At 56.2% G+C, this 25379-nt stretch overlaps 1 protein-coding gene across 1 annotated transcript in view; it reads left to right on the forward strand.

Moving 5' to 3' along the window:
- LOC136993790 (antigen WC1.1-like) overlaps positions 1-15998 on the forward strand; it is a 321017-nt gene extending 305019 nt beyond the window's left edge. The window contains exons 10-13 of the mRNA XM_067308737.1: positions 12090-12271; positions 14346-14652; positions 15089-15403; positions 15979-15998. Coding sequence (XP_067164838.1) covers positions 12090-12271; positions 14346-14652; positions 15089-15403; positions 15979-15998 — 824 coding nt within the window. The remainder of the gene's footprint in view (positions 1-12089; positions 12272-14345; positions 14653-15088; positions 15404-15978) is intronic.
- Positions 15999-25379: the final 9381 nt, after the last annotated feature.

A 25379-nucleotide genomic window follows, 5' to 3' on the forward strand; every position in this document is an offset into this window, starting at 1 on the left:
CAGCCACATGAAGGGATTGGGAACAGCCAGCATGAAATCCTCAAGGGCAAATGGTGCCTGATGAACACGATTGCTTTCTGTGATGGGATGACTAGCTGTGGGGGCAAGGGGAGTGCACTGCATGCTGTATACTTTAGAATTTAGGAAGGCCTTTGACATGGCCTTCCATAACATCTTTGTAGCCAAACTGGCGAGATGTGGGAAGGAGGAGTAAGCAATGGAGGGTATGGGAAATTAGCTGGAGGCCGCCTGGCTGAAAGAATGGAGAACAGTGGTGCAAAGGTTACCAGTGATGTTCTTCAGGGGTGATGTTCTTCAATGGGCTGCAGGTGGGAGAGAGTAAGCACAGGGCAGGCATAGAAATGCCTCTGCTCACCACCACCTGGCCTGGAGTCAGGGAGGAAAAGAGGCCCTGGGGCCAGTGCCCGCTGGCTGCGTGGCTTTCTCTGCAATTGTCTCCTTTTCTGTTCCAGGCTCTGGGGACGAAGGGGCTCGCTGGCTGCAGCCAGCCTGGACACATGGAGTGGCAGAGCTACAGGAGCAGTGGGCACATCCCCCCTGCAGGCAGCTGGACAGGCACAGATGGGACCTGGCCCTTCCTGGTCTTCCCAAGCATGTCATTCAAGGAAGTGCTGGAAGAACAGGCCTGGAGGGATCCTCATGGAACTGCAATGCCTGTGGCTGTGATAACTGACCAGCCCCCTCCTGAAAACGCTTCCCGGGCCAGGCGCTTGGGGACAAGCAGCTGGCAGTGCTTATGGGAGTCCATCAGCATCATGACCTCTGGGTGGGCAAGGAGACCTCAGGTTCTTGGTACCCTCTTGGAGAGAAGCTGGCTGCTGAGAGGAGTGAGGGGAGGTGGGACAGGTTCCGTGACTCACGAGGTGAAGGTGCTGACACAGGCCTGGGTCCAGGGCCCTGCAACCTCCTAGGCCTCTCCCAGCTGCTGGGAAGCCACTGCAGAAGCAAGCAAATCCCAGAGAACAACCTTTCCCACGTTCCTGGGAGCCAATGACAGTGACACTTGCGTGTGAGAACATGACAGACCAGCAGCAGGGAGATGACTGGGGTTTGTGCTTGTGGGGTCCCTTCTGCCTGAGGAAATGATAGGCCAGTGCCAGGCACATGCTCAGCTATGGGCCTGTGAGGTCACTGCTGCCTCAGCACCTGATAGGCCAGCAGCAGGCACATGGCTTCAGTGCTGATTGTGAGGTCACTTATTCCCTGGAGCTGATAGGTCAACAGGGGGCCCTTGGCTCATGTAGGTTCTTCTGATGTCACTTCAGTCTCTGCTGCTGATAGGCCAGAAACAGGCTTCATGCTAGGATGTTGATTGTGAGGTCACTGCTGCCTCAGTAGCTGATAGGCCAGCAGCAGGCACATGGCTTGGATGTTGATTGTGAGGTCACTTCCTTCTCTGTAGACTGTCTGCCATCAGCAGGCTCTTGGTTGCTGTGGTTTCTTGTAAAGTCCCCTCTGTCTCTGCTGCTGACAGGCCAGAAGCAGGTTGATGGCTTCAGTGCAGACTGTGAGGTCACTGCTGCCTGTGCACCGGATCGGCCAGCAGCAGGAACAGCGTCAGCAAAGTAGCTGTGAGGTCGCTGCTGCCTGTGCACCAGATCGGCCAGCAGCAGGAGCAGCGTCAGCAAATCAGCTGTGAGGTCACTGCTGCCTGTGCACCGGATCAGCCAGCAGCAGGAACAGCGTCAGCAAAGCAGCTGTGAGGTCGCTGCTGCCTGTGCACCGGATCGGCCAGCAGCAGGAGCAGCATCAGCAAAGCAGCTGTGAGGTCACTTCAGCCTGAGCAGCTGAGCAGCAGCAACAGGGCTGTGAAATGGCTTCTGAGGACACTTCTGTCTCTGAAAACGACAGGCCAGAAACGTGCTGGCCTTGCAGGGCTGGTCCCTGCTGGGCTGGGGCTCTCCAGGGAGGCCTGAGCCGCCCCAGGCTGCGCTGGGCAGGGGGCTTGTGCTGGGCTCCCGCTGCCGTGGATCCAGCAGGGTGCCTGGAGTCCACTGAACAGCCTCATCACTGAGTTCACACAAGCAGGGATTTGGTTGCTTTGTTTGGGATATTTTGCACGCCAAAAGAAAGAGCCTGCTGTTGCATTTAAAAACAAGTATTTATCAGCCTGTACAAAAGACCTATGAAAACACAGTTCATGCAGTTGTGTGGTGACTCTGTTGTTCTACGCAAGTGCTCTGTCATGAAATATGTATATATACATATGTGCATGTAGATGTATATATAAATACACACAGACACACACACATATGTATATACATAAATACATTATATATATTGTGTAGGTGTCTAGGAACTACAGAATGTGTTCCTGATCATCATCTACTTTTATTCTTAGGAGAACAGGCGTTTTCAGCACTGGAGAAATATACTGAGGAAAATCATGATATTTAGGAAAGCTTTGCAGAGACTTCAAGAAATGCAAGAGAATGTATTTCAGCACTAATTGAGAAGGTGTACTAGTGCAAGTGAGGGATATGGACTATTTAGGGACTACTAGGACATTTTGATTTAATCCATAGTATTCCTTCAGTGACTCAAGACCAAAGAAACATGTTGTCTATCCTTTTAGATAAAAAAACTGTATGTGTTTCTGTAGCCATCTCTGCCTTTCTAGGATTGTTAAAACAGCAATGAATTATGTAGTGGGAACAAAATTGAGAAAGAGTTTGTTAAAACAGCATAAGAAAAAACTTGAAACAATGTCAGCATTTGTTACCTTTAAGCCTCTAAGCTTATGTTAATTTTTTGATATTTCAATGTGGAAGTCATTTAAACCCACAGTGGAAAAGTGAGGTTGGGTTGTCCCAGTTGGGTCAATCGTTTATCTCCATTTCTGTAACTGTGCTGGTCAGGAAATCCTCTGACCTACTGAGCTCAGTTATGGCTCTAGGATCTTGGACTTGAGCCGGTAAAGGTACTGCAGTGCTGTGCTGGCACAAAGAAATGCTGTTCACAAATGTATTTCCTAATACTAACATGCGATCACTACAAAGTTTATTTGCAATCTGGGATAATAATCAACACACAAGGAAAGATGAAACCATTGGAATGGCTGAAATAACAAAAATAAAAATCATATACATACTTATGATAATGCTGTAACTTAAACCATCCATTTGCAGTTCCTTAGATACAGCTTGTGGTTCAATGCCCACGTCAATTTTTTTTCTAAAAATGTTGTTCTGTTCCTTCCTCCCTTCCCACCTTCTTTCATAACTGATGACTACTTTCAGCTAAACTTGACAAATGTAGAGATGTCAAAGTTTTCAAACTCTAGTCATCATGGAAATTAGGGTCTGGGTGGTGAAGAGATCCCCATGGCTGTGTGCTGAGAGAGAAAGTTATATTTCTCCCCCATATCAGCTAACTGACCCCTTGGCCTGTGTGTATTTGGTTGGCCAGTGCCCAGGTGTGATGTGAGATGATCACTTGCCCAGCCAACATGGTGGGGACCAGCAGGCATGGTGGGGATCAACATGACTGCTTAGGGGAGGTATGGTACGAGCCAGCAAGGAAATGGGCTTTGGTAGTCATCTTGATCACCAGACAGCTTATTCCTTGCTGGAGGATGGAGGGTATTAACAACAATAAAAGTAGAGGGAGGGGGGAAGGAAAAAAAGTTAGTATCACTGTCTTCCTTGGTAACTTTGTTTTTAAGTTCTCCCTTTCTAGGTAATGTTCTAGAAATGCTTCTTGCCAGTCAACACAGTACAGGCCAGGGCTCTGAACACCTGCAGAGCCAGGATACAGGCAAAGGTCTCCCTTGGAGCCTGCAGGAACACGTGCTCAAGAAAAGCTTGCAGTTCATACCCTGGACCTGTCAGCTCTGGTTTTTAGCACCACATTGCCTGCAGAAAGATGCACCAAGATATCTTTTTCCTTCTTTAATCATAGGATTAATCGACTCAAATGATGTAGGTGGGACTCATTGTGATGGAGGTGGCCTGGTTTTGATGTCCTTTCAGTTATTTCTGTCTGAAAACCCACATTTGTGTTAGACTGAATGACATCAATGACGATGTTGTGCATGATCATATTTTCCACTTCAAATTAAACAGCCGGGATGTTGCTGGCAGCTCAGGGGGCTGGAAGATGCTGCTCATGAATCTCAGTGGCAAGAACTCCAGCTGACCTCAATGGGATTCAGACCATGGTTTTCACCACCTGTAAAAGACTCTGTAGCTCCCAGTACAGCTCCCAGTAGCTCCATCAGCCTGATGGCATGGCATGCACTTTTTCCAGCTTCTTTTATTTTTATAATGGTGTAATGCAACCAAGAATTTTTTGTGCAAACATCTTTTTTTTTTCTGTTGTATGGAGAAGGAAATCTTATAACACACTTGTCAGTTTACATAAACATTTCTTTAGTTGAGTACATTTACCAAGCACAGACAATGCAACAGCCTGCAATGCTGCACTGTAGGCACTAAAAGCATTTCAACTCTCAGAACACTTCTATCTGCAAATGTGTGTCTTTTCTTAAGGAGAAAAAGCATAAAGAGACTTAGTGCTGCTTTGTTCCTTTTTACTTTTAGGCAGGAAATCCATTCTGTTGTTTGCCATCCCTGTATCACAGCATCTGGACCTTCAGTAGAAGCATTTGAGAGCTGTGATGGTGTGGACAGACATGTTACATGGAGATCTTCCTTTTATGTGACAGATGAGCCCTCAACAATTTGGATTATGTGATAGTTGCCTCTCTGGTCATCTACCAAAAATGTCTAGTTAGTGCCCACATGTACCAGCAGCATGTGCTAATGTGCTTGAGGCACCACGTACAGGCAATGGCCTGTGATGTTCCTGAGCAAGAAACCTGGTCTGAAGGAGCCTCTGGAAATGAGGCAGCAGCCTGTGAGCTGGGGAGCTCTTCAGACAGCTTGAGGGATGGTCACCTCTGACAAAATTACCTTTGAAATTATGATTCATGACCAGGCGAATAGGACAGTGCCTGCCCTCACCTTTCCTGCCTTGTGCTCCAGACTGACTTGGGCCCAAGCCCATCCTGACCTGAAAACTGGGCAGTCCCTGGGGTGCAGCAGTGCAGCCAGGCTCATCCACCTTGCTGAAGGGCTCAGCTTCTTTTCTCAAGTACACCCCCATATGAATCAAGCTGTGAGGCTCCTTAGGAGTGACCTTACAGCTCAGGAGCTCTGAAGTCACACAGAGGTTAAGGTCCATTTCTGTCTGTGTAGCTATGTCTGTAATTTAATCGAAGTAGAAATTATTAAGTGATTTTTTTGTCCTGGTAGGTGTGTTCTGACACTTTGTCTCTTTGTCTCTACTATCTGGTTGATACAGTTTTCATCAGTTTACATTTTACATCCTCTTTACATGTGTTTACATGTGTTAGTTTGCATAGATACATAGTTATTAGTTACATAGCAGCCTGTTCTACATGGCTCAATATTCCCATACAAATTTCCTTTTCACCAGCATGCGGGAAGCCCAGAGGACAGCACCAACTATCATTTATGTTCCACATGTCCACGTAAGGTGGGAGGCTGTTGGAGTCTCATGGGAAGCTACATTACCACATTATTACAGGACAGTCCAGCATATGCGCCAGTTTTATTGCTTGCAACTTCAGATAGATGGATACGTATATTTTTGAGTTTCATTTCATTTTCCTTTTCCAGTTTCATTTATGTGCCCTTGAAGCAGCTGACCACTGCACTTTCCCAAGCAACTGGATACTGTTATCACAAGGGCACCTACCTGAAGATCTTACAAGTTGCTTACAAAAATCTTGACTGGATGCATTTACCATCAAATGCTTTGAAAGTGCATAACTTGGCTACTGTTGGCAAATTCCTTCTAAAATTGAATACTGAAATTCCAGCATGTCAACAGTTTCTGGCATCAAAGCAGGTCCCTCTTCTCACAGAAGACGCAAGCAGTTCAGGGCTAAGTCCCCAGGTCAGGGGTCAGTGCTGGCCCTGGAAACAGTCCTCCATTTCCTCAGGATCAGCTCTCTGATGTCCAGTAGTCAGGGGGCAAAGGTTCCACCTCATTTTTCCAAAGAGGATGAGAAAAAATGGATTTAGGATATAATAGTTAACACAGGCCTCCTCAAAGAGTTCAAAGCCATTCAGCCCAAGTAGCACTACCTCAAACAATGACATATTTGAACCTCTACCTGAAGCCTTTCTTGCACTTCCTTCAAATGATATCACAAAATATCATGCTTAATACTGTCCTGCTATCTAAAGCCTTGCAGCTTCTCCCCAAACTATTGCTGCTTCCCCACAGTCCATCTGCCTCCTCCCATTTCCACTTCATATCTTTAGCAGTTCACTAAACTCAGTCCTCTAGTCGATCCCCATCCATGGATCTGATCTATCTCCAGAGAGACAGGCAGGACTTGATAGAAAAGGCTTTCATTCCTTCTTAAAAAGGTTTAACTTGTTGGATTTTGTCTCCCAGAATTGGTCTGCAATAACTGAGGAGAAAGTCTAAAGCTGAGAGGAAGAAAAAGGTACCTGCGTTTCCACATAATACTTAAATATCAACTAGAAAAGCTAACCTGCTGTTGTTTAGAAGAGAATGTCAATGAAGAAAGCAGCAAGACATTTGAAGTTTTTTGTTTCCTTCTTTGCAGTACTTTTAACCTTATTGAAAGAGAAGATTTTAGAAGAAGGCTTGGCTGTTGCTTGTGAGGTCACTTGTGACTGATGAACTGATTGGATAGCAGCAGAGATGTGCCTGGAAAGGTGATTGTGAGGTCATTTCTACCTGAGCAGTTGATAGGGCAGCATTTGGTTCATGGCTGGGGAAGTTATAGTGAGGTAACTTCTGTCTCAGAGGCTTCTAGGCCAGTGACAGAGACGTGGCTGTGAAGGTGAGTGTGAGGTCATGTCTTTCTGAGTTCCTGCTAGGCCAGCAACAAGCACATGGCTAGGAAATGACTTTGAGTCACTGCTGTCCCAGCAGCCTATAGGCCTGCAGCATTGGTAATCTCTGATTTCCAGGGCCTGTGTGCTATAGAAATTCCCCCTGTCCAGCAGCAGGGAGCTTGTGAGATTTTCCTGCAAGGTCCGTACTGGGTCCCTGTTCTTCATGTGTACACCTGCTTTGATATCACCTTCGGGACTGTAACATGTTAGTGGTCTCCGATTCTCTGTCCAAGTATGTTCTGATTGGAGACTGGGTGCAAAGGCTCTTGGAGGAGACAGAGGTAATGTCAGCCCCAAAGAAAGGCATGAGAAAAATGTCCACAGAGGCCTCTCTTTGGCAGCAGAATAGGCACAAGAGAGAGGAAAGATTTGGCCAGGTGAAGCCCCTTGGGACCACTTCATCTGCTTCCTTGAGGTGGGAAGTCAACATGAGCAGGGCTGAAAATGGATGTTCCCAGAAAGTCCCTTTTCAAAGCCTTTGGTGGAGTAAAAGGAACTTCCAGGGATGGAGAGTTGGCCTTGCTGTGTTTTCAGGCCCTTGGGGGGCCCTGCTTGGTGCCATGTCTAGCCGTGTCCCCTCTGTGTCCCCGATGCACCATGCTAAGGCAGCAGTGACCTCAGAATCCAGATCCAAGCCATGTGCCTTCTACCGGCCAATCAGGTACTCAGGAAGAAGTGATGTCACAGTCAACAACCAAAGCATGTGCTTGCTCCTTGCCTATGAGGTACTCAGGCGTAAGTGACCTCACAATCACCATGCAAGCCAAGTGCCTGCTGCTGGCCTATCAGGCATTCAAGCTGCAGTGACCTCACAATCAGCATCAAAGCTGTGTGCCTGCTGCTGGCCTATCAGAGGCTCTGGGAGAAGTGACCTCACAATCAACATTCAAGCCCTGTGCCTACTGCTGGCCTATCAGTTACTGCAGCAGGAATGACCTCAAAAGCACATGTCCCACCCATGTGCCTGCTGCTGGCCTATCAGGCACTCCGGCAGCAGTGACCTCACAATCAGTATCCAAGCCGTGTGCCTGTTGGGAAGGGAAGAGAAAGTGAATAAGTTAAATGCAAAGAGCTCCTGAGAGAATAAGGACAGCATCCCATGGAAGGGGAACATAATGCAGTAATGTGAAAAAAGAAAGGCACAGTAATATTCAAAGAGCCTAATAAAATGCCCCAGCATTTCTGAATAGAAAACCTCTGAGTAAGTGGAAAAGTAAAATACGTGACCATATCTAAAAGTCTTATGGCACTGGAATGCATGAAGGTGTGCAATAGCAGCGTGGTGGGGTGGTGTGAGATGCAGCATCACTAATGAAAAACTGCAATGAAATGTGTGTGCTGTTTTCCATAAATGGCAGTGTGCGATGGACGGGAGTTACAGAGGGGTGGAGAGGTGCTGGGTGCCAATGGCCCTGGGCTGTGGTAGTGCTGTGAGCTGTGAGCACTGAGACCCTGCTGCACAGGGGACCCCCGTCCCCCTGCCCAGCCTTGAGTGCAGGGCCCCAGGAGTGGTTTGGTCACCTGCAGGGAAAAATCCCCCCCTCTAGGAGCTGTGCCCAGCAGCCATGTCTGCAAAGGCAGCAGGAGCAGCACCTGCAGCGCCATCCCTGGGAGCAGGTTTGGGGCTGGAGCTGACACAGCGGCTCCATGCAGTGACAGTGCTTGGGGAAGCAAGCTCAGAGAGAAACCACCGTCTTCCTGGCTCGGGTGCTGCTGCAGGGAGAGCGCGGCGCAGGCTGCCGAGGTCACGTGGGCTGTGGTTTGTGCACCTGCAGGTGAGGCTTTGATCTCCCGATCAGCCCCTGCAAGGGAATAACGGGCTGTGGGGTGAACATGCTGAGAGTCGGGGGGGTCTGAACGCCTGGGCTGCCCTGTGTGCTGTCAGAGGAGTGAAATGGCCCAGCTCCCTGCTCCTGACCAGGGCACCCACCACAGGGCTGTCCAGGAAGGGATCAACGAGCCCGCACTCACAGGATGGGGCTCTGGCCATGGCAAAGAGGCCTTTCACCGCTGCTGCTCCCGGTACAGCAGGGCTGTAGCAGGGTGAGGGGCTGTTTCTGTTTCCTTCCCTTCCTGACACAGCCTGTCCCAGGGGCAATCCCAGCTCCACGGTTCCCATGGTGTGGGGACAGCTGGACACTCGCACCTTGGGCACTCGGGCAAACACAGCGTATGACATGCCCAAAACTCCCGGTCCCCACAGTGGGGTACACGGGGGAACAGACCCATTTCCCCACCATGATCTGCCCTGTCCCACTGGGATGGGCCCCGTGGTGATGCCCCAGAGCAGCGACCGTGACATCCGCAGTGGAGCCGTGCCTCATATATGGTCATGAAGAGCGCTGGAGAAGTTCATTGGAGGGCTGGGCTGTGTCAGAAGGGAGATAAGCCCTGATAATGTCTAAAAAGGTGCCTGCTGCTTCGATTGGCTCCTCCTGCAGCTGAGCCAGCACCTGCAGGTATATATTGGCCTCCCATCTTTGTTGTCCCCTGCGAGTCCCCAGGAGCTGTGTCAGGGAGTGGGGTGCATCAGGGCAGTGCCGTCAGGGCAGGAGGCTGCAGATGGAGGCAGAGGGACTCCTTGTGCCTCGGGTGCTGTGGCTGCTCCTCTGGGTGCAGCTCTGCTGGGGTAAGTGCCTGCTTCCTTATCACATGGCCCTGGGTCCAATGGGCACCAGTGGGGTCATGGGGATCCCTCTGGAAAAGGGGTTTCATCCCAGAAAGCAGTGAGAAAAGGCTTGAAGGTGCTCAAGTCCATCGACCCTGTGCTGCTCTGGGTGGGAGAAGGGTATTGGTGCTTCCAGGGCTCCTGTGCTTATGGCAGTCAGTGCCTGGGTGTGCTTATAGACACCTCATCCTTGGGCACCCTTTGGGAACCCCGTGTTCCCCCAGTGCTGTGCTCCTGCAGCTGGCAGTGGGTCACCTGGTGACTTCAGAGCTCAGCGATCCCCAGGACACCTCCAACCCCCAGGTGCCCAGGAGGGTTTCTGTGCTGTTCGCTGCCCTGGGGTCAGGGTGTGCCTGGCCCAAGGAGGGGCAGTTTGTGCCCTGCAGAGAGAAAGGGACCAGGGCATCTCGTCCACAGCCCGGCAGAGAGGTGTCCTTCCCAGGGGCCCTGGCTAAGGGCAGGGGCTGGGCTCATCCACATGGGCAAGGAAGGAATGAGCACTGGAAGGATTGTGGGGTCATCTTGGTTCTCCCTGGGGACATGGAAAGCCCTGGGGGAGGTGGGTGGGTTTGAGTGGTGCCCAGGGCAGGTGGTGGACAGGGGGCTGGGGTCATGGGGGGAGCAGCAGTGTGGGGAGGCCTGGGGGTCTGGGGCTGCTCACAAGGTGCCGTGCTGGGAAGGAGCGGGTGCCCTGTGCAGAGCCTGGCGTGGTGTCTGGGTGGGCATGGGCAGGGTGCGGGGTGTGAGTAGGTGCTGAGGTCCCTGGGGTGGGAATGGCCCAGAAGGGCTGGAGCTGGGTGTCTCCTAGCCCAGCCCAGCCCAGCGGAGCCCACAGGGAGGGGAGGGCCCTGACACTGCCTCTGGAACAGCCCAGTGGGTAGAGGGCTCTCACCCCCGGTGCCAGGGGCTCAGCCCTGGGCAGGGGATCCTGCACAGTCGCAGTGTGGGGCCTTGACATTCTCCTAACCATCCCCATGTCTTTGTTTGAAGGTGCTGCGGAGGTGAGGCTGGAGGCTGGAGACAGTCGCTGTGCTGGGAGAGTGGAGGTGAAACACCAGGACCAGTGGGGGACGGTGTGTGATGTTGGCTGGGACATGAAAGATGCTGCTGTAGTCTGTAAGCAGCTGGGCTGTGGATCTGCTCTCAAAGCCCCTCGGTATGGACATTTTGGGCCAGGATCTGTCCAGATTTGGCTTAGCTGGCTTCGCTGCACTGGCACCGAGACTGCTCTGTCTGAGTGCAGTCATGATGGTTGGGGTATACGTTACTGCAGTCATGCTAGGGATGCTGGAGTGGTTTGTTCAGGTAAGGAGTCAGCCAGTTCCTCACCTTTGGGGTGGGTCCTGGGATCGGGGACTAACCGGGCTGTGCCCTGAAGGAGAAATGCGTGGGTACCGGAGCAGGCCCTGACGTGGCTGCTCTCGCTGCCGAGCTGGGACTGTTGCTGCTGCTGTCCCTGGGGAAAGCCCCGGGTGAGCCCACCCCAGGTGCACAGACCCCGTCAGGGTCTCGGGGGCTCAGCCCACCCTCAGGCTGAACAGAAGGGGCTTTTCAGAGAGGAGAAGAGCAGGGCCTGGGGCAGAGGAGCAAGGTGACGGGCAGCACCTTGCACCCCGTGCCCAGGGCCGCCCCATGAGGACCAGCCCCACGCGAGCTCAGGGCCTGGTGGCTGCGAGGCCCCTGGCTGCTCCCTCCCACATCACCACATGCACAGGCCCTGCAGGGTCCTTGGGGCTGTCACAGCCCCACGGGGAACGCGGCCTGTCCAGGCAGCACTGACCCGCTGTCCAGCCGCTCCTGCCGGCCCTCGGCTCCCCACACTGCCCCGTGCCACAGGGCTTTGCCAGCACTTGCTGACCCTCATCTGCACCTGCTTTTGCAGCGTGCGCCGGTGTCAGCCCAGGGCTGCACGCGGATCTCCTGCTCCTCTGCCCGGTCGCTGGCCATGACTTGCACAGCCCCAGCAGTGCGCTGTGGCCCTGCCTGGGGACACCTCTCCCCAGGCACGTGTCGGAGGAGACAGCTGGCCCAGACACCGACCCGGTTACAGCTGCACCATTTCTGTGCCTGGGACGTGTCTCCCCTCACAGACACCCCAACACCCCAGGACACCTCCAGGAACAGGGAGCATTTTGGGCTGCTCTGAGGCGATTCCCCAGCCTGCCTCTGAGCTCTGCAGCACCTGGGCCTGTTTTCCTGGTCCAGGCACTGTGGTGCTGGGGGCCTGTGCCGGGCAGCGCTGGGCTCCTGGGGCAGCAGCATTTCCCTGAGCAGTGCCTGTGGCTGTGGGTCCAGGATAGACACAAGCCCTGGAGTGCGGTGTGGGTGTGAGAGAAGATGCAGGGGGCCCCGAAGGGTTTGTGTCATCAACACCCACGGACGGCTGCTGCTGGGATGTTCATGGGTCATTCTGGATGTGGCTGCCTTGGAAATCATGTGGGATGCAGGTATGTAACTGCTGGAAGCCTCTAGGAACTGCCTGTCATCGGTGTTTTCTCCAGGATTTGTCCAGCTGGTTGGAGGAGACAGCCCCTGCTCAGGACGTGTGGAGATCAGAGATGGAGAGCAGTGGAGAACAGTCTGTGACTCGCACTTTGGTGTCAAAGCCGCTGATGTTATCTGCAGGGAGCTGCAGTGTGGCACAGTCCTGTCCATCCCCGGGGCAGCTCACTTTGGAGAGGGGGTCGGTGCCATCTGGGACAAAGAGCTGCAGTGTGTGGGGAATGAATCCCTCCTCTCCTCCTGCCCCAGGATGTCCCTCAGCAACCAGACCTGCACCCACGCGAACGACGCTGGTGTCACCTGCACACGTGAGCATTCAGGGAGGAGGTGTGAAATGCCTCCTGTGAGCTGTGTGCTGTGGGGTAGGGGAGCAGGGAAGTGACTGCGCTGAGCATGGTGCAAGTGCAGGAGGGATGGAGTCATCTGTCTTCCTGTGGTGACAGAAGCGAAGGAGATGGGATTGAATCTCTGTGACATTTCCCTCTCCACTGATGGATGAACACAAGCACAAAGGGATCCTCTCTAATTACCCTCTCTCTCCCTTGCAATATATCCAGGATTCAGGCTGGTGAATGGCAGCAGGTGTTCGGGGCGGGTGGAGATCCAGGTGCAGGGGACCTGGGGAACCCTCTGTGACTCTCGCTGGGACATCTCTGACGCACACGTTCTCTGTCATCACCTCAACTGTGGATTTGCCGAGTCTGTTCCCGGAGGAGGGCATTTTGGGAGAGGAACCGGCCCTGTCTGGAGAGACACCTTCCACTGTGATGGGACCGAATCCCATTTGGGACAGTGCCCTGTGACTGCCCTGGGGGCCTCCCCATGCTCACATGACAACGTTGCTGGTGTTTTTTGCTCAGGTGAGTGCAGGGAAAATGGAGGATTAACTAAACTTGCCCCTTGTGTGTGACACGGCAACCCAAAGCTGGGGAGCCCATGGCAATGACAAGCTGAATGTTCTCCCTGGAGAAACCCTGGCTTCCCATGGAGGGGTTCAAAGGGCTTTGCCTGCTCAGGTCTCTGCCTCCCCAGGGCAGCTGGTTCAGGCCCTGGAGACCACCGCCTGGCCTGGGCTCCTCTGCTGCCCTCCTGCAGCACAGGCACAGGACGGGGCTGTGGGACACAGCTCCACTCAGTGCAGCTGTGAAGGACCCTCCTCTCCCTCCTGCAGCACACAGCCCCGTCCCAGACCACAGAGAGCCCTGCAGACCCTGATCCCACCGTCTGCAGGGGCCGCTGTGGGCACGTCCAGCAGGAGCAATCCCTGAGGCCGAGCTGCAGAGCGGGGCTGGGATTTGCCCTTGCTTCTTGTCAGTATGAACCCCAAACTCGTCCTGTTTTGTAAGAAAGGCCCTTGTGCTTCTGCTTTCTGCCCAGGACACAAGCTCCACGTCCCTGATCCATAGGGATGCAGAGGGGTAGAGACATGTGGGTTCTCCCCTGGGTGTCTCAGCAGGGGTCAGTCCCAGCGTGGAGATGGAGCAAGGCTTGTGCTCATCCTGTCCGTCACGCAGGCCATTGCACAGGCCAGTGCTTCCTCCTGCTGAAGCTGCTCCACATTCATCATTAAGGACATATCTGGTGGCTCTGGGATTTGCCCTCACCTCCCATGCTTCCCTAATCCTGTCCCTTCCTGAGAAACAACATTTGTAGTCAGCAAGGTTTAGTGACTGGAGGAAAAAAAAAAAAAACTTGGAAAACTTCCATCCTCAAGTTCCTCACTGTGAGTCGGCTACAGATGGGTGAGCCCCCAGGTGTCCCAGGGCATCAGAAATGGGAGACACATGGCAGGGTGCAGGGCTCCCTGGTGTCACAGAGGGTCCAGGGCATTTTGCCTGCCTCCAAGCAGGACCCTCTGAATCCCTGCGGCTGGTGGACGGAGGGAGCCGCTGTGACGGGCGAGTGGAGATGCTGCTGCACGGGACGTGGGGCAGAGTCCTGGATGACCAGTGGGATGTGAACGATGCCAGCGTGGTGTGCCAGCAGCTCCAGTGCGGAGAGGCAGAGCGAGCCTACAACCCACCAAAGTCTGAGCGAGGAAGGGGCCCCGTGGGGCTGAGAAGGGTCCAGTGTGCAGGGAAGGAGACTCGCCTGACCCTCTGCAACACCTCCCTTCCTGAGGCAGTGCCGGAAGGAATTGCGGAGGATGTGGGAGTGGTTTGCTCAGGTGAGTCGCTGACAGTCCCCAACACACTGTGCTCCCCAGGGCCGCGAGCCCCTGACAGCTGGGGTTTCTCCCGGCTGCAGGGAGCCGGCGGGTCCGGCTGGTGAACAGGGCAGGGCGCTGTGCCGGGAGAGTGGAGATCTACTACGAGGGCACCTGGGGGACCGTCTGCGATGACTCCTGGGACCTTTCCGACGCCACCGTTGTTTGCCGCCAGATGGGCTGTGGGGTGGCTGTGGAGGTGACCAGCTCTGCTCGTTACGGGGAAGGCTGCGGGCAGATCTGGCTGGACGAGGTGAATTGCTCCGGGGGTGAAGCTGCTCTCTGGGACTGCCCTGCCAGGGCCTGGGGGCAGCACGACTGCATGCACAAAGAGGACGCAGGAGTCGTCTGCTCAGGTCTGTGTGGGGAGCAGTGGTGGGAGCCTGGTGCTTGGGGAGGTAGGGATGCAGGGAGAGCAGAGCATGGCCGAGCCTGCCCCTGGCTGCCCTGAGCCCCCTTCCTGCCCCCATCCTGGGGACATCCGTGCACAGTCCTCACTGGACCTAGTCAGGGTTATAGGGAGAGCCCAGACGTCCCCAGGGCTTAGAGGGGAGGGTAGTGCTGCACGTTGGGGACTTCTCTCTGCTCCCTTGGTGAAACAGTGACTTGCTGGCAGTGCCCTCTGCCTGTCTGAGCCCTGGGGTGTCCAGAAGAGTCCCTGCTCCTTGCAGTAAGCCTTCCTGCCCATGGATGCCATAGAATAACCTGGGGGGTTTTCAGGGATGCTTCAGGTTTCTCTCTCCTCAGCCCAGGACCAGCTTGTTCCCCCCCACTTTGTGCCTTTCCTTCCAGAGTTCACGGCCCTGAGGCTGGAGAAGAGCGACGGCTGCTCTGGGCGCCTGCAGGTTTTCTACAATGGGACATGGGGGAGTGTTTGCTCCAACTCAATGACTCCTGACACCATGTCCCTGGTGTGCAAAGAGCTGGGCTGTGGAGATGAAGGGTCCCTTGAAGCAGACCTGCCGTATGGCAGGGTATCTGGCCCCACATGGCTGGATCATGTTGAGTGTGGGAAGATGAACAGCTCCTTTTGGCAGTGCCCCTCTGCTCCCTGGAAGCTGCAGTCATGTTATGACCAACGAGAAGAGACTCGCATCACCTGCAGTGGTAAGGCTGGAGCCACCTGGGCACAAAGGCTCACAGCAGGTCCTGCTCCCTGTTCAGCAAGGTGCAATGCAGAGAAAGAGCTTGGAGTGGCTTTTATGTTCCATTTCAGACCATTCTGCTGTCAGTGACACAAAGAAGACTTCATCTCTCAGAGTGACACGTGTCCATCAGCAATAGCTGTCCTGAGTTCCCTGCGTAGCCCAAGGAGGGGCAGAGGCACCTCCAGGCAGGGTCTCCTCCAGCTCCCCTTGGACACCTCTTGGAGGTGCCTGTTGCTCTCTGTTGCCCATAGAGAGGGCCCAGACAACCACCTTTTAGCTTGGGAAGTCCATGCAGAGCATCGTGCTCATGGCTGTGTTTTGCTGAGGGAACGGGAAGGCGGAGAGTGAAACCAGTCTTGGTGGCTGAGGGTTATGTAGGAAACAGGCAGCGTGCAGGGCACTGCTGGCAGCAGAGCTCAGAGAAGCCTGCCCTCTGGGAACATCCTTCTGCTCCTCTGCTAACCAGGGAGCCTTTGGGGGTGAGCAGGCAGGGGTAAGCCTTCCGTGCTGTGCTGTTCTACCCTGAATTACCAGGGATCCAGCTGTGTCCATGAGCAAGGAGGCACTGGGAGGTTCAAGCACAGGTCAGTCCTGATCCCATCCACATGACCCCCACAAAGCAGCCCCTTCACCACAGCATTTCCTTCTGCAGGGAGACGACCAGAGCAGAGGGCCCTGGTCCTGTTACGGGGACCCAGAGAAGGAGAGTTCAGATGGGACTTTAAGGGAATGTCCGCAGACACTGACAGACAGACAGACACACACACACACACACACACACACCTCTATCTCTCTCTTTCTCTCTCTGCTCTGCAGCTGCACCGAGGACAACAACGTCACCCCCCCGAGCAGGTAACCTCCCCTCCTCCCCAGGGTTGATCTCTCCAGGGCTAGGTTGTGACCTGCAGCCCGAGGGAAGGGGCTCTGTGCTGGGGTGTGAAGCCCCGGATAGGAGGCCCTGGGGTAGGAGTGGGTGTCTTTGGGGAGGGCTGTGATTCAGCCAGCAGGGTGGGAACTGCCCCGTGACCCAACCCTGTGCCCCCACCCCCTGCTGCCATGTGTGTGGGGGGTCAGGACTGGGGTGTCCCTGGACCCCCACTTCCCCCAGGCCAGGGGCTGCCTCGTCCATGTCCCTGCCCTTGCAGATCCCACCCAGGGCCGTGCAAGGGACAGCGGGAGAATCTCGGTGCCTGTCGTCATCTGCATCATCCTGGGGGCCCTGCTCTGCCTGCTGCTGGCCCTCCTGGTGGGGCAAGTGCGAAGTGCCAGGGCTCAGCGCAGAGGTGGGTCCTTCCCCATCGGTCCCAGGGTGGGCGATGCCTCTTGGCAGCCCCACGGGTGCTGTGGGGTGTCTGTGAGGGGCACAGATGGAGCTGGGGTGGGGGTGCTGCCTCCTGCCCTATTCCCTGCCCCTCCACTGTCTGGCTGTGGGACACCAGCAACCAGGGGAGGAGAGAGTCCAGATGCAGGAGGAGATGGTGATGGGTGAGGAGAGAAATGGCAGTGAGGGGCCGGGGGAGACGGGAGCAGCAGGAGACATCTGAGGATGCTGCTGGCTGTGCTCTTGGCAGTGCTGGAGGGGAGGCTGTGGGGCAGGAGCGATGCCAGGAGGAGCCCAGGGCAGGGGGTCTCTCAGTGCGGGTGTCCGGTCCCCAGGCTGCTCTGTCTGCCCAGCCCTGCCCACCCATGGCAGGGCAGGGCCGTGTTATGGACCCATCTGGCAGAGAGCGGGGAGCTCCCCTGGGAGAGGAGCTGCGGGAGCTGCTCCAGGGTCAGACCAGGGACAAGACGCGGGGCCAAAAGGGACATGGGGCTGTCTCCGAAGGGACAGGGTGAGGGTGACATTGTCCCAGACCATCTCCACAGGGACGTTGCTGTCACTGGGAACGTGGCAGTGGTGCCTGGCCAGAGCAGTGGGGCTGGGCTGTGGGGTCAGTGCTGGTCTGGCCTGGGGGGAAGTGCTGGGTGACCACATCGGAGTCTGGTCTCCTGTCTCCACATCCCTGTGCTGACCCTGCCTCTGTCGCCAGGCTCCAGGAGATCTCTGGAGCCCTTCTCTGAGGCCGTGTACCAGGAGATCGACTACAGCTTGACATGGGAGAAGCAGGCGAGGTTCAGTCGCTCAGGTCAGTGTGGGTCCACTTTGGAGGGAGCACGTCTGCAGGGCCCTTTCCCCCAGCCCTGACCCAGGACAGGACCTTGGCAGCCCCCATGCCAGTGGTCCCCACGGCGCTGGGCCACGGGGTCTGTGGGGAGAGCAGCCCAGTGAGGAGCTTCCTCCCCACCAGCTCTGCCCATCCCAGCCCGGGGCACAGCTCCTCCCTGCCTGCCGGGCTGCCTGTCCAGGGTTGTACCTGTTGGGTGAGGGAAGGGTCTGTCCCAGGGCAGCTCCGAAAGGCCCTTTGAGATGGGGTTTGTCCCATGGGAGCAGGACGAGCCCCGAGCCCTCCTCCCCGCACAGTCCCTGCTGTGTGGGTCCCCGTCCCCAGCAGTGCTGGCCATGAGCAGGGTCGGCAGGGCTCACCCCAATAACACCCGCTGCTCCTCTCGCCAGGCTCCTCTTTGGAGGGGTCCCTGACCAAGCTGCAGCCCGAGCCTGGGGACAGCGAGGAGGAGGATGATCCTGGGTCAGCACCAGGTAATGGAGGGTGAGGCAGAGGAAGGGTTGGTCTCTCCTCCCTGTAGCTGTGTGACCAACAGCGGTGTCACTGAGTGTCACCATCAGGGTGGGGAGGAATCACCCTCAGGAGTCACTCCAGAGCCATGCAGAGCATGTGAGGGTCACACATGCCCGTCTGAGCTGGGTGCCTGCAGCCCTGTGCCCTGGGGGGTCGCAGGGGGACTTCCCGGGCTCAACCTGTCCCTGCCTCCGGCAGGCCCCAAGCTCACCCTGAGGCACTGACATCTCCCTGAGCACACAGGGAGTCTCCATAGCCAGATCCGGTGCAGATCCCGGCACTGCTGACCCTGCAGCTGGGTGAGAGGGATCCCCGCTGCCATATGCATGCTCCCACAACCCCGGGGGAAGTGGGCTGGATGCTGGGTCTCCTGTGGCCCTGCCAACACCAGCATCTCAGCCCCTTGTTCCTGCACATCCTTCCTTCCTCCACTCTGCAGGAGGGCTCTTCTCATTGCCACCAGCTCCCCTCTCCTTTCAGATGTCCCCGTCCTGCCCAGAGGTGACCCAGCAGACGGCTATGATGATGCCAGAGAAGTCTCTGACCCTGGGGAGGATCTTGTTCCTGGGCAGCGAGACTGGGAAGCGCCCAGGGAAGCGGAGGAGGGAAACAGGCCTGTGGAGGCACAGAGAGGTGAGGGGGAAGTGCAGTGCTGCCGGCTCCTGGGGTGCCGTCCCCAGTGCCCGGAGAGTCACTGCATACTGAGAGCCCGACCTCCCGGGACAGGGAGGGAACCTGCGCCAGGAGTTTTCCTGCTGTGGAAACTGGGGTGGGATAAGGGGCTGGACATCTCGGCACAGTAAGAGGAGGCAGAGGAAGGGGATTTACAGCCCAGGAGGGGCACGTGCATGGGGCCAACTGCAATGCACCGGCCTTGCTGCTTCCAGAGGGGAGTCTGCACTCCTGGGGAAGTGATGGGGCCCCAGGAGCCAAGAGAGATGCCCCATCCCTGCTCCCCACAGACACGGGGTACGATGATGCTGAAGAGGCAACTCTGACACATCCCCATGAGGACACCAAGGCTGAGAGACTGGACCCTGGTGCCCAAAGGTCCCTGAGCCCAGGGCCAGGAGAACCCACCCCTGCCATGCGGTTGGGTGCACCTGAGACAGAAGAGAGGTCTGTGCAGCTGGGAGAGCCATGAGTGCCAGAGACCAGTCTCCCTTCTCCTATTGGTAGCAGAAAGAGCTGGGCATTTTGTCTATTTTTATTCATCTACTTCTATGCCATGCATTGGTATTTGTTCTTATTAAAACCATTTGGGAGTTTGATCCAGAGCTGGTGCTTCCCTCCCCAGGTGTCGGGGTGTCTCCCCGAGGCTGATCAGGGACGGCGAAGCACCAAGAACCAGCAGTGGGGAAGGGGTACGTCTTGGGACCAGCGGGCTCTGAGACAGGCTGTGCACCTGCAAGTGCCCATGGACCCTGGAGTGCGGGAATAGTGAACAGTCCAGCTGGAGGATATTCCTGCTGGCAGAGACATTTCCATCCTGCAAACCACACGCAGAGCTTCCAGCCAAAATGGGTCTCTCTGCAGGGTCCCATAATGCCCCTCTGGGCAGGGAGGTCCTGTCTCCTCACCCCGGGAGTGCCCCTGCTTGCTCTTTTCCCAGGACCTCTGCCTGGACCACCCTGGTCCCAGGCAAGGATGCCACCACCAAGAGGCAGTGACAGGGTTGGTCCTGGGCTGTGGCCCTACAGCAGTGAGCCTGGAGGTGACAGCAGAGCCCTGAACACCCCAGCCAGCCCCAGAGGGGCTCATTGCCTGGGGATCATCTCCCCACAGCAGTTGGGAGGCAGCTCTGCTTCCCACTGGCCCTGCACATGGCGCAGAGCAGCTTGTTGGGGTGCCAGGGGCTGGGATTTCCCCTCCTCTGGCTCCACAGGGTCTCCCATTTCCAGGGGCTGCTCCTGGCTCCCATGGCCCTCACGGACCCCCAAGCACTCCTGGCACAGCCCAGAGCTGGCTCCTTCCTGGCAGGGGCTGTGAGGCACCAGGGCTCAGGGAAGCCCTGGGACGCCCCCCTGCTCCCATCCACCCCCACCCCTCTGCCCTCCCGCTGATGGGCTGCAAGGGCAGAAGAAGGAGCCGCCTCAGCTGGGGCACCAGTTTGGGTCTGTGCAGGGGACTATCTGTGTGCAGACACAGGGGACGGGAGCAGTCAGTGACAGGAGAGGACATTTCCTTCAGCAGGGTGGGAGGCAGAAGAGGGAGAGGGCAGTGGGCTGGAGAAGGGACCACCACAATATGCGGGCTCCAGCCCAAAGTCACGATTCAACCCCTGGCCTTGGGACAGGCCCATCCCTGAGGATGCTCACAAGGGCATATTTCCATGGAGAGAAGATTTCATGTCCACTCCTAAAGCAGTTGCTGATGGGAGCTGAGGGAGGATCCCTGGTCCTAGGCCAGGTTTTAACCAACTGTGCCCCAGCGCCCACAGGTGAGAAACTTCTCAAACAGGAGCTGAGTGGGGAGGAGGGTTCAACAGCTGTGCAGCATCTGGCACCCAAACTGCCCTCCCTCCTCCAGCCAGGGGGGGTCTCCACACTCCACTGGCTCTTCCTGATGGATTCCCCATACCACACACTGACAGGCAGTGGGGCTAAGGCCAAGCACACAAAAACACATTCTGCCTTTGCCCTGGCTCATTTCCTTTCCTGCACTGAGCTGACACCTGAGCTACTGGGAGAGATCTCCTGGAATGGGGAGGGGTCACCAAATGCATCTGTGTCTGAATCTATATGATCTATACCTATATGTAAAAAAATTGGGATTCTGTGACTAAACTGGCAGTTTCTGATAGTAGCATTTTTGCCTGCTTTAATTTTCCTTTCCTACACTGAAATTTTATGTTCCTTACTTTTTCCCTTGCATTTTTCTCTTTCTTTCCTTTTATCATCCCCCCACCCACCACTTATGCATCCATCCTCCACTCATTTACTGATTTCAGCCTTGGCAGGCACAGGAAAGCATGGGGCCACGTCGCTGCCATCAGCTCTCCCTGCCCAGCTGCCCTAGCACAGCTCGCCTCTCCCCCGCAACGGGCACCATCAGGCCGGGAGACAAAATCAGATGTCTCTGCCCAGGGTCTGGTGCCTCTCTCGGGGAGGCAGAGGATAACGTCTCCAGCCCCAGTGCTGCCCAGTGCTGGCTCTGCTTCACAGGAGGGTTTCAGCTCTGGCTCCCAGGAAGGGCAGCTCTCCTCTCCCCCAGCAGCCAAGCCACAGCCCGGCAGTGGGGCTGTGTGAGCCCCCTCCATCCCCCCAGCCGGGGCAGGGCAAAGCCAGGCTCCCTGCTGGGAACAGCCGCAGCTCGGTAGTGCTGCAAACAGCAGGATCCTGCCCTCCAGGAGAGGAGGGAGCCAGCAGCTGTCACCAGCACCCTCTCCATGGTAGCGTTTCCCCGTGTCGTGCTGGGAGCTCCTCCAGCCCCAGGCCCTGTACTGACCCTCCATGGGCAGCAGCATGTCCCAGGGCTGGGGACATCTCCGCTTCTCTCCAGGACAGAGTGCTGGTGCTGGGGACCTTGCAGAATGGCAGGGCTGTGTGTGCAGAGCTGAGAAGGGATCGCGAGAGGAGCCTGGACCCACAGTGTAGGTGGGAGGGAAAAGTACCAGCACTGCTCAGCGAGGGGTCTCAGACATCTCTGTCCCACTGACCTCAGGGCTCAGCCCCAGCAGCACTGCATGTGCCAGGGCAGGGGGACACTGGGGCACAGAGGGGCTCTTGCTCTGGGGCAGACACCTCCATGCTGGAACACCCGCTCTGCAGGGACCTTGTCCTGCGCCAGGTGCCCCTAACCAGCCTCTTCTGCCCTGGAGCTCTGCCCACACCGAGCTGTGGCAAAGACCGAGATTTACACCTCAGGACCACAGCGCAGTGCGAGCAAGGGCCGGATCCTGCTCCTTCCCCTCGCTGCTCCCAGACCAGCCGCTCTCCCCTTGGGGCTGGGCAGGGGCCCTGCATGAGCCCTGGGCTCTGGGACTTGCGTAGCTGCGAGGAGCGCAGGGCTCAGCTGGCGCTTGGTGCCATGTCCAGCCTTCGGCTGTGCTGCAGGAGGGCTGGGCTGTGCTGGCCCCGCTCAGGGTCTGCCCTGCCCTCCTGCCCCTTCCCGGAAACACGGCCCTGCTCAGCCTGGCTCTGGCCCCACATGCACTGCTCTCTGCCAGGGACACCCATGGTGTCACCAGCACAGCCCCAGGGCGGTGGGGCAGGGCAGGGGTGACCCTGGGGGCTCTGGGGGGAGCTGGGGCTCAGACACCACCTCTGTCCCCAGGACCTGGAGCCTCCCTGCTGGCAGCCCCTGCCCTGAGACAGCCCCCTCCCTCCCCAGCCCCTGGCCCATCTCTCCCTGTGGGAGATGCAGGGCTGAAGCCTGAGTCCCATGGGAGTGGGGGTTTCCCATGGGGAAGGGGGTTGGGTTTGCAGCGCCCATGTGCATTACTCACCTCCATGGGGGTCTTGCTCTGCGAATACCCTTCTCCCATAGGCTTCCCACAGTCTGGCTGGAGACAAGTGGTGCCAGCTCTGCTCAGCCCCATGGCCCCTCCACCATGGGGTTAGCACCCACTCAGCCTGTCCTGGGGCTGCATCAGGCCCTGCCCTGCCCAGCAGGGACATGCAGGGCTGGGCTCAGCCCTCACATGAAGGACACACTCTCCCCAGCATCTGGTGCAGGGACCTCTCTGCTCAGCTGCAGAAATGTCACTACACTCACACACATGGACATGGGCCAGAGATGGACAAAGAGTGACAAAATAAAGACATGCCTGTTCCATCCCTCGGATGATGTTTTTGGCATGCCCAGCAGATATTTGCCAGGTCCAAATCTCTCACCTTGGCTGCAGGAAATGGCACACCTGCTCTGAAGCTCCATGCAGAGCCCACAGCAGGGGCAGAGGGGCACAGCACAAGTGTCTGGGTCCATAACCAGAAGGTGATGGATCAAAATGATTTGTTTGCTTCACAAGCATTCATAGACAAAGCGTTTGTTAAAAAAAAAAAAAATCTAATTCCTTTGGATCTTTTGCTTAGATAATGCTCATTTAGGGAATCCAAACCTCTTGAACAAGATTGTTTTGTTGCTGTCCAGCTGTTGATGGTATTCCCTGTCACAAGTGTCCTTGCAATAGCATCTTCATCTGGGTCAGGTGACAGTCCCTCAGGGGGGTTGTTTCAATGAATCCTGATAATCCAGCTGGCCTGTGGTTCCATGTAACCACTCCAGAGCATGCACGATCCACTCCCATTGATATAGGACTATATCGGATAAATTTGAATGTCATCAGATAAATTTGAATGTCATCCCCTCCCCTGAGCTCTTCTCTCCATGGGGAAGGTTTTCTGACCTGCTTCATGACCTCACAGTGCCTGCCAGCTTGCTGCCCAATCAGATTGCTACAGTAGAAGTGACCTCACAAACCAGCTCCCAGTCATGCTACATCTACATCTACATCTACATCTACATCTACATCTACATCTACATCTCCCTGCCCCCTTCAGGAGCTCTCCTCTCTCCTGGGGGCTTCCTCCTGCCCTTCATGACCTCACAGTGCCCACACACCTGCCTGCCTGCCTGCTGCTGACCAATCAGGCTGCACTCATAGAGGTGACCTCACAATCACTATGCCAGCAGTGTCATGGTCATCTGCCTCTCCCTCCTTCCTCCAGGCTCTCACCTCTATCTCATGGGCTTTGTCATGCCCCTGATGACCTCACAGGCCTGCCCACCTGCTGCTGGCCAATCAGCTGCTGTGAAAGGAGACACCTCACAATCAAAGCCACCAATGTCACCTTCACCTGTCCCTCCCTCCTGCCTCCTCCCAAGCTCTCCTTGCTGATGGGCAGCCTCTGTGATGCTGTTCATGACTTCATAATGCTGCCTGCCCACTGCTGGCCAATCGGGGAAGTGTAATGGAAGTGACCTCACAACCAACACACCAGCCATTGTGCTTTTGCCTGCCTCTCCCCCTCCTGCTCCCTCTCCTGCTCCCACTCCCACCTCCCCAGCTGCTGAATCAGCTCCTGTCAACTGCAGTGACCCCAGTGCCTGCTCACCTGCTGCTGGCCAGGAGCTGCTGGGACAGGAGTGACTCACCAGTGATGTCCCAGCTGGCACCTCCACCTGCCTCCTCTCTCCCCTCCTGCTGAGCTCTCACTTCCCATGGTCAGGTGCATCCGATGGGCCTGATGCCCTCACAGTGCCTGTCTGCCTGCCCAGGGCAATCCTGCTGCTGCAGCTGAAATAACCTCCCAGCCAGCATCCATTCCTCTCACCTTTGTGCATGCTACTGACTCTTGTCTCACAGGGCTACCATCTCTCCTGAGATGCACTTGATGACCTCTCAGCTCTTGCCTGTTTGCCTACTTCTGGCCAATCAGGTTGTTGCAATAGTAGCGACATAATGATGGCATTTCACCTGGGCAGACTTTCTGATGATCTGCCTGGGCTCTTCCCACATGGGGAGCTCCACTTCCCACATGACACCCTGTCAGAGGGCAAGCCTACAAATTCTGGAGAGGAGCAATGTACCCTGTTCCCAGCCCTCACCCTTGTTGGAGGGGAATGGAGATTCAGGACAAAAGCTCCCCTGGAGATGCTGGGGATTGAACCCAGGACCTCCTGCATGCAAAGCAGGTGCTCTTCACTGAGCTACATCCCCTAAGAGCCTGCTGAGGGGTGGGACATACTCTTGTCCCATGATGTGCCTCTGACAAGCACAGCCCTGTTGGCCCCTGGTGCCCTGAGAGCCTCAGCAGAAAGCAGCATTTGAACCCTCCTGCTGGGCCACAGGCTGGGATGGGGAAAGTTGAGATCACCTCTCAGCTGGGACTGGTCCTGGACCAGGGCTGCACCATAGAGTGCTGCCCCTTCAACATCTCTGCAGTTGATGGGGCAGGAGGAGCCTCTTGCTGCAGGTGCTGCTCCCATGCCCTGGCCCTCCCAGGGAGAGTCAATGGAGAGGAGCAAACCCCTTCCCTGAGTCACCTCTGCCACCCCGTGCAGCACTGCTGTGTGTGTGTCACACCTGTCTTCGATGCCAGCAGCAGGAGCAAATGGGGTGAGGGAAATGCCCTCCCCAGGATGATGTGCCCACAGCTCCAGTTGCCCCCCAGGGTGTGCACTGGAAGGGCCATGAAAGCAGGCAGAGCTGATCCTGGGCAGGGAGCTGCCCACAGCCCCTCACCTAGGTATTAGGCCTCCCTCTGCACTGCTCTGCCCACCAGCACCTGGCAGTGGGCAAATGGCAGTGTCCCC

Source organism: Apteryx mantelli, chromosome 20, assembly GCF_036417845.1.
Source record: "Apteryx mantelli isolate bAptMan1 chromosome 20, bAptMan1.hap1, whole genome shotgun sequence".
NCBI lineage: Eukaryota > Metazoa > Chordata > Aves > Apterygiformes > Apterygidae > Apteryx > Apteryx mantelli.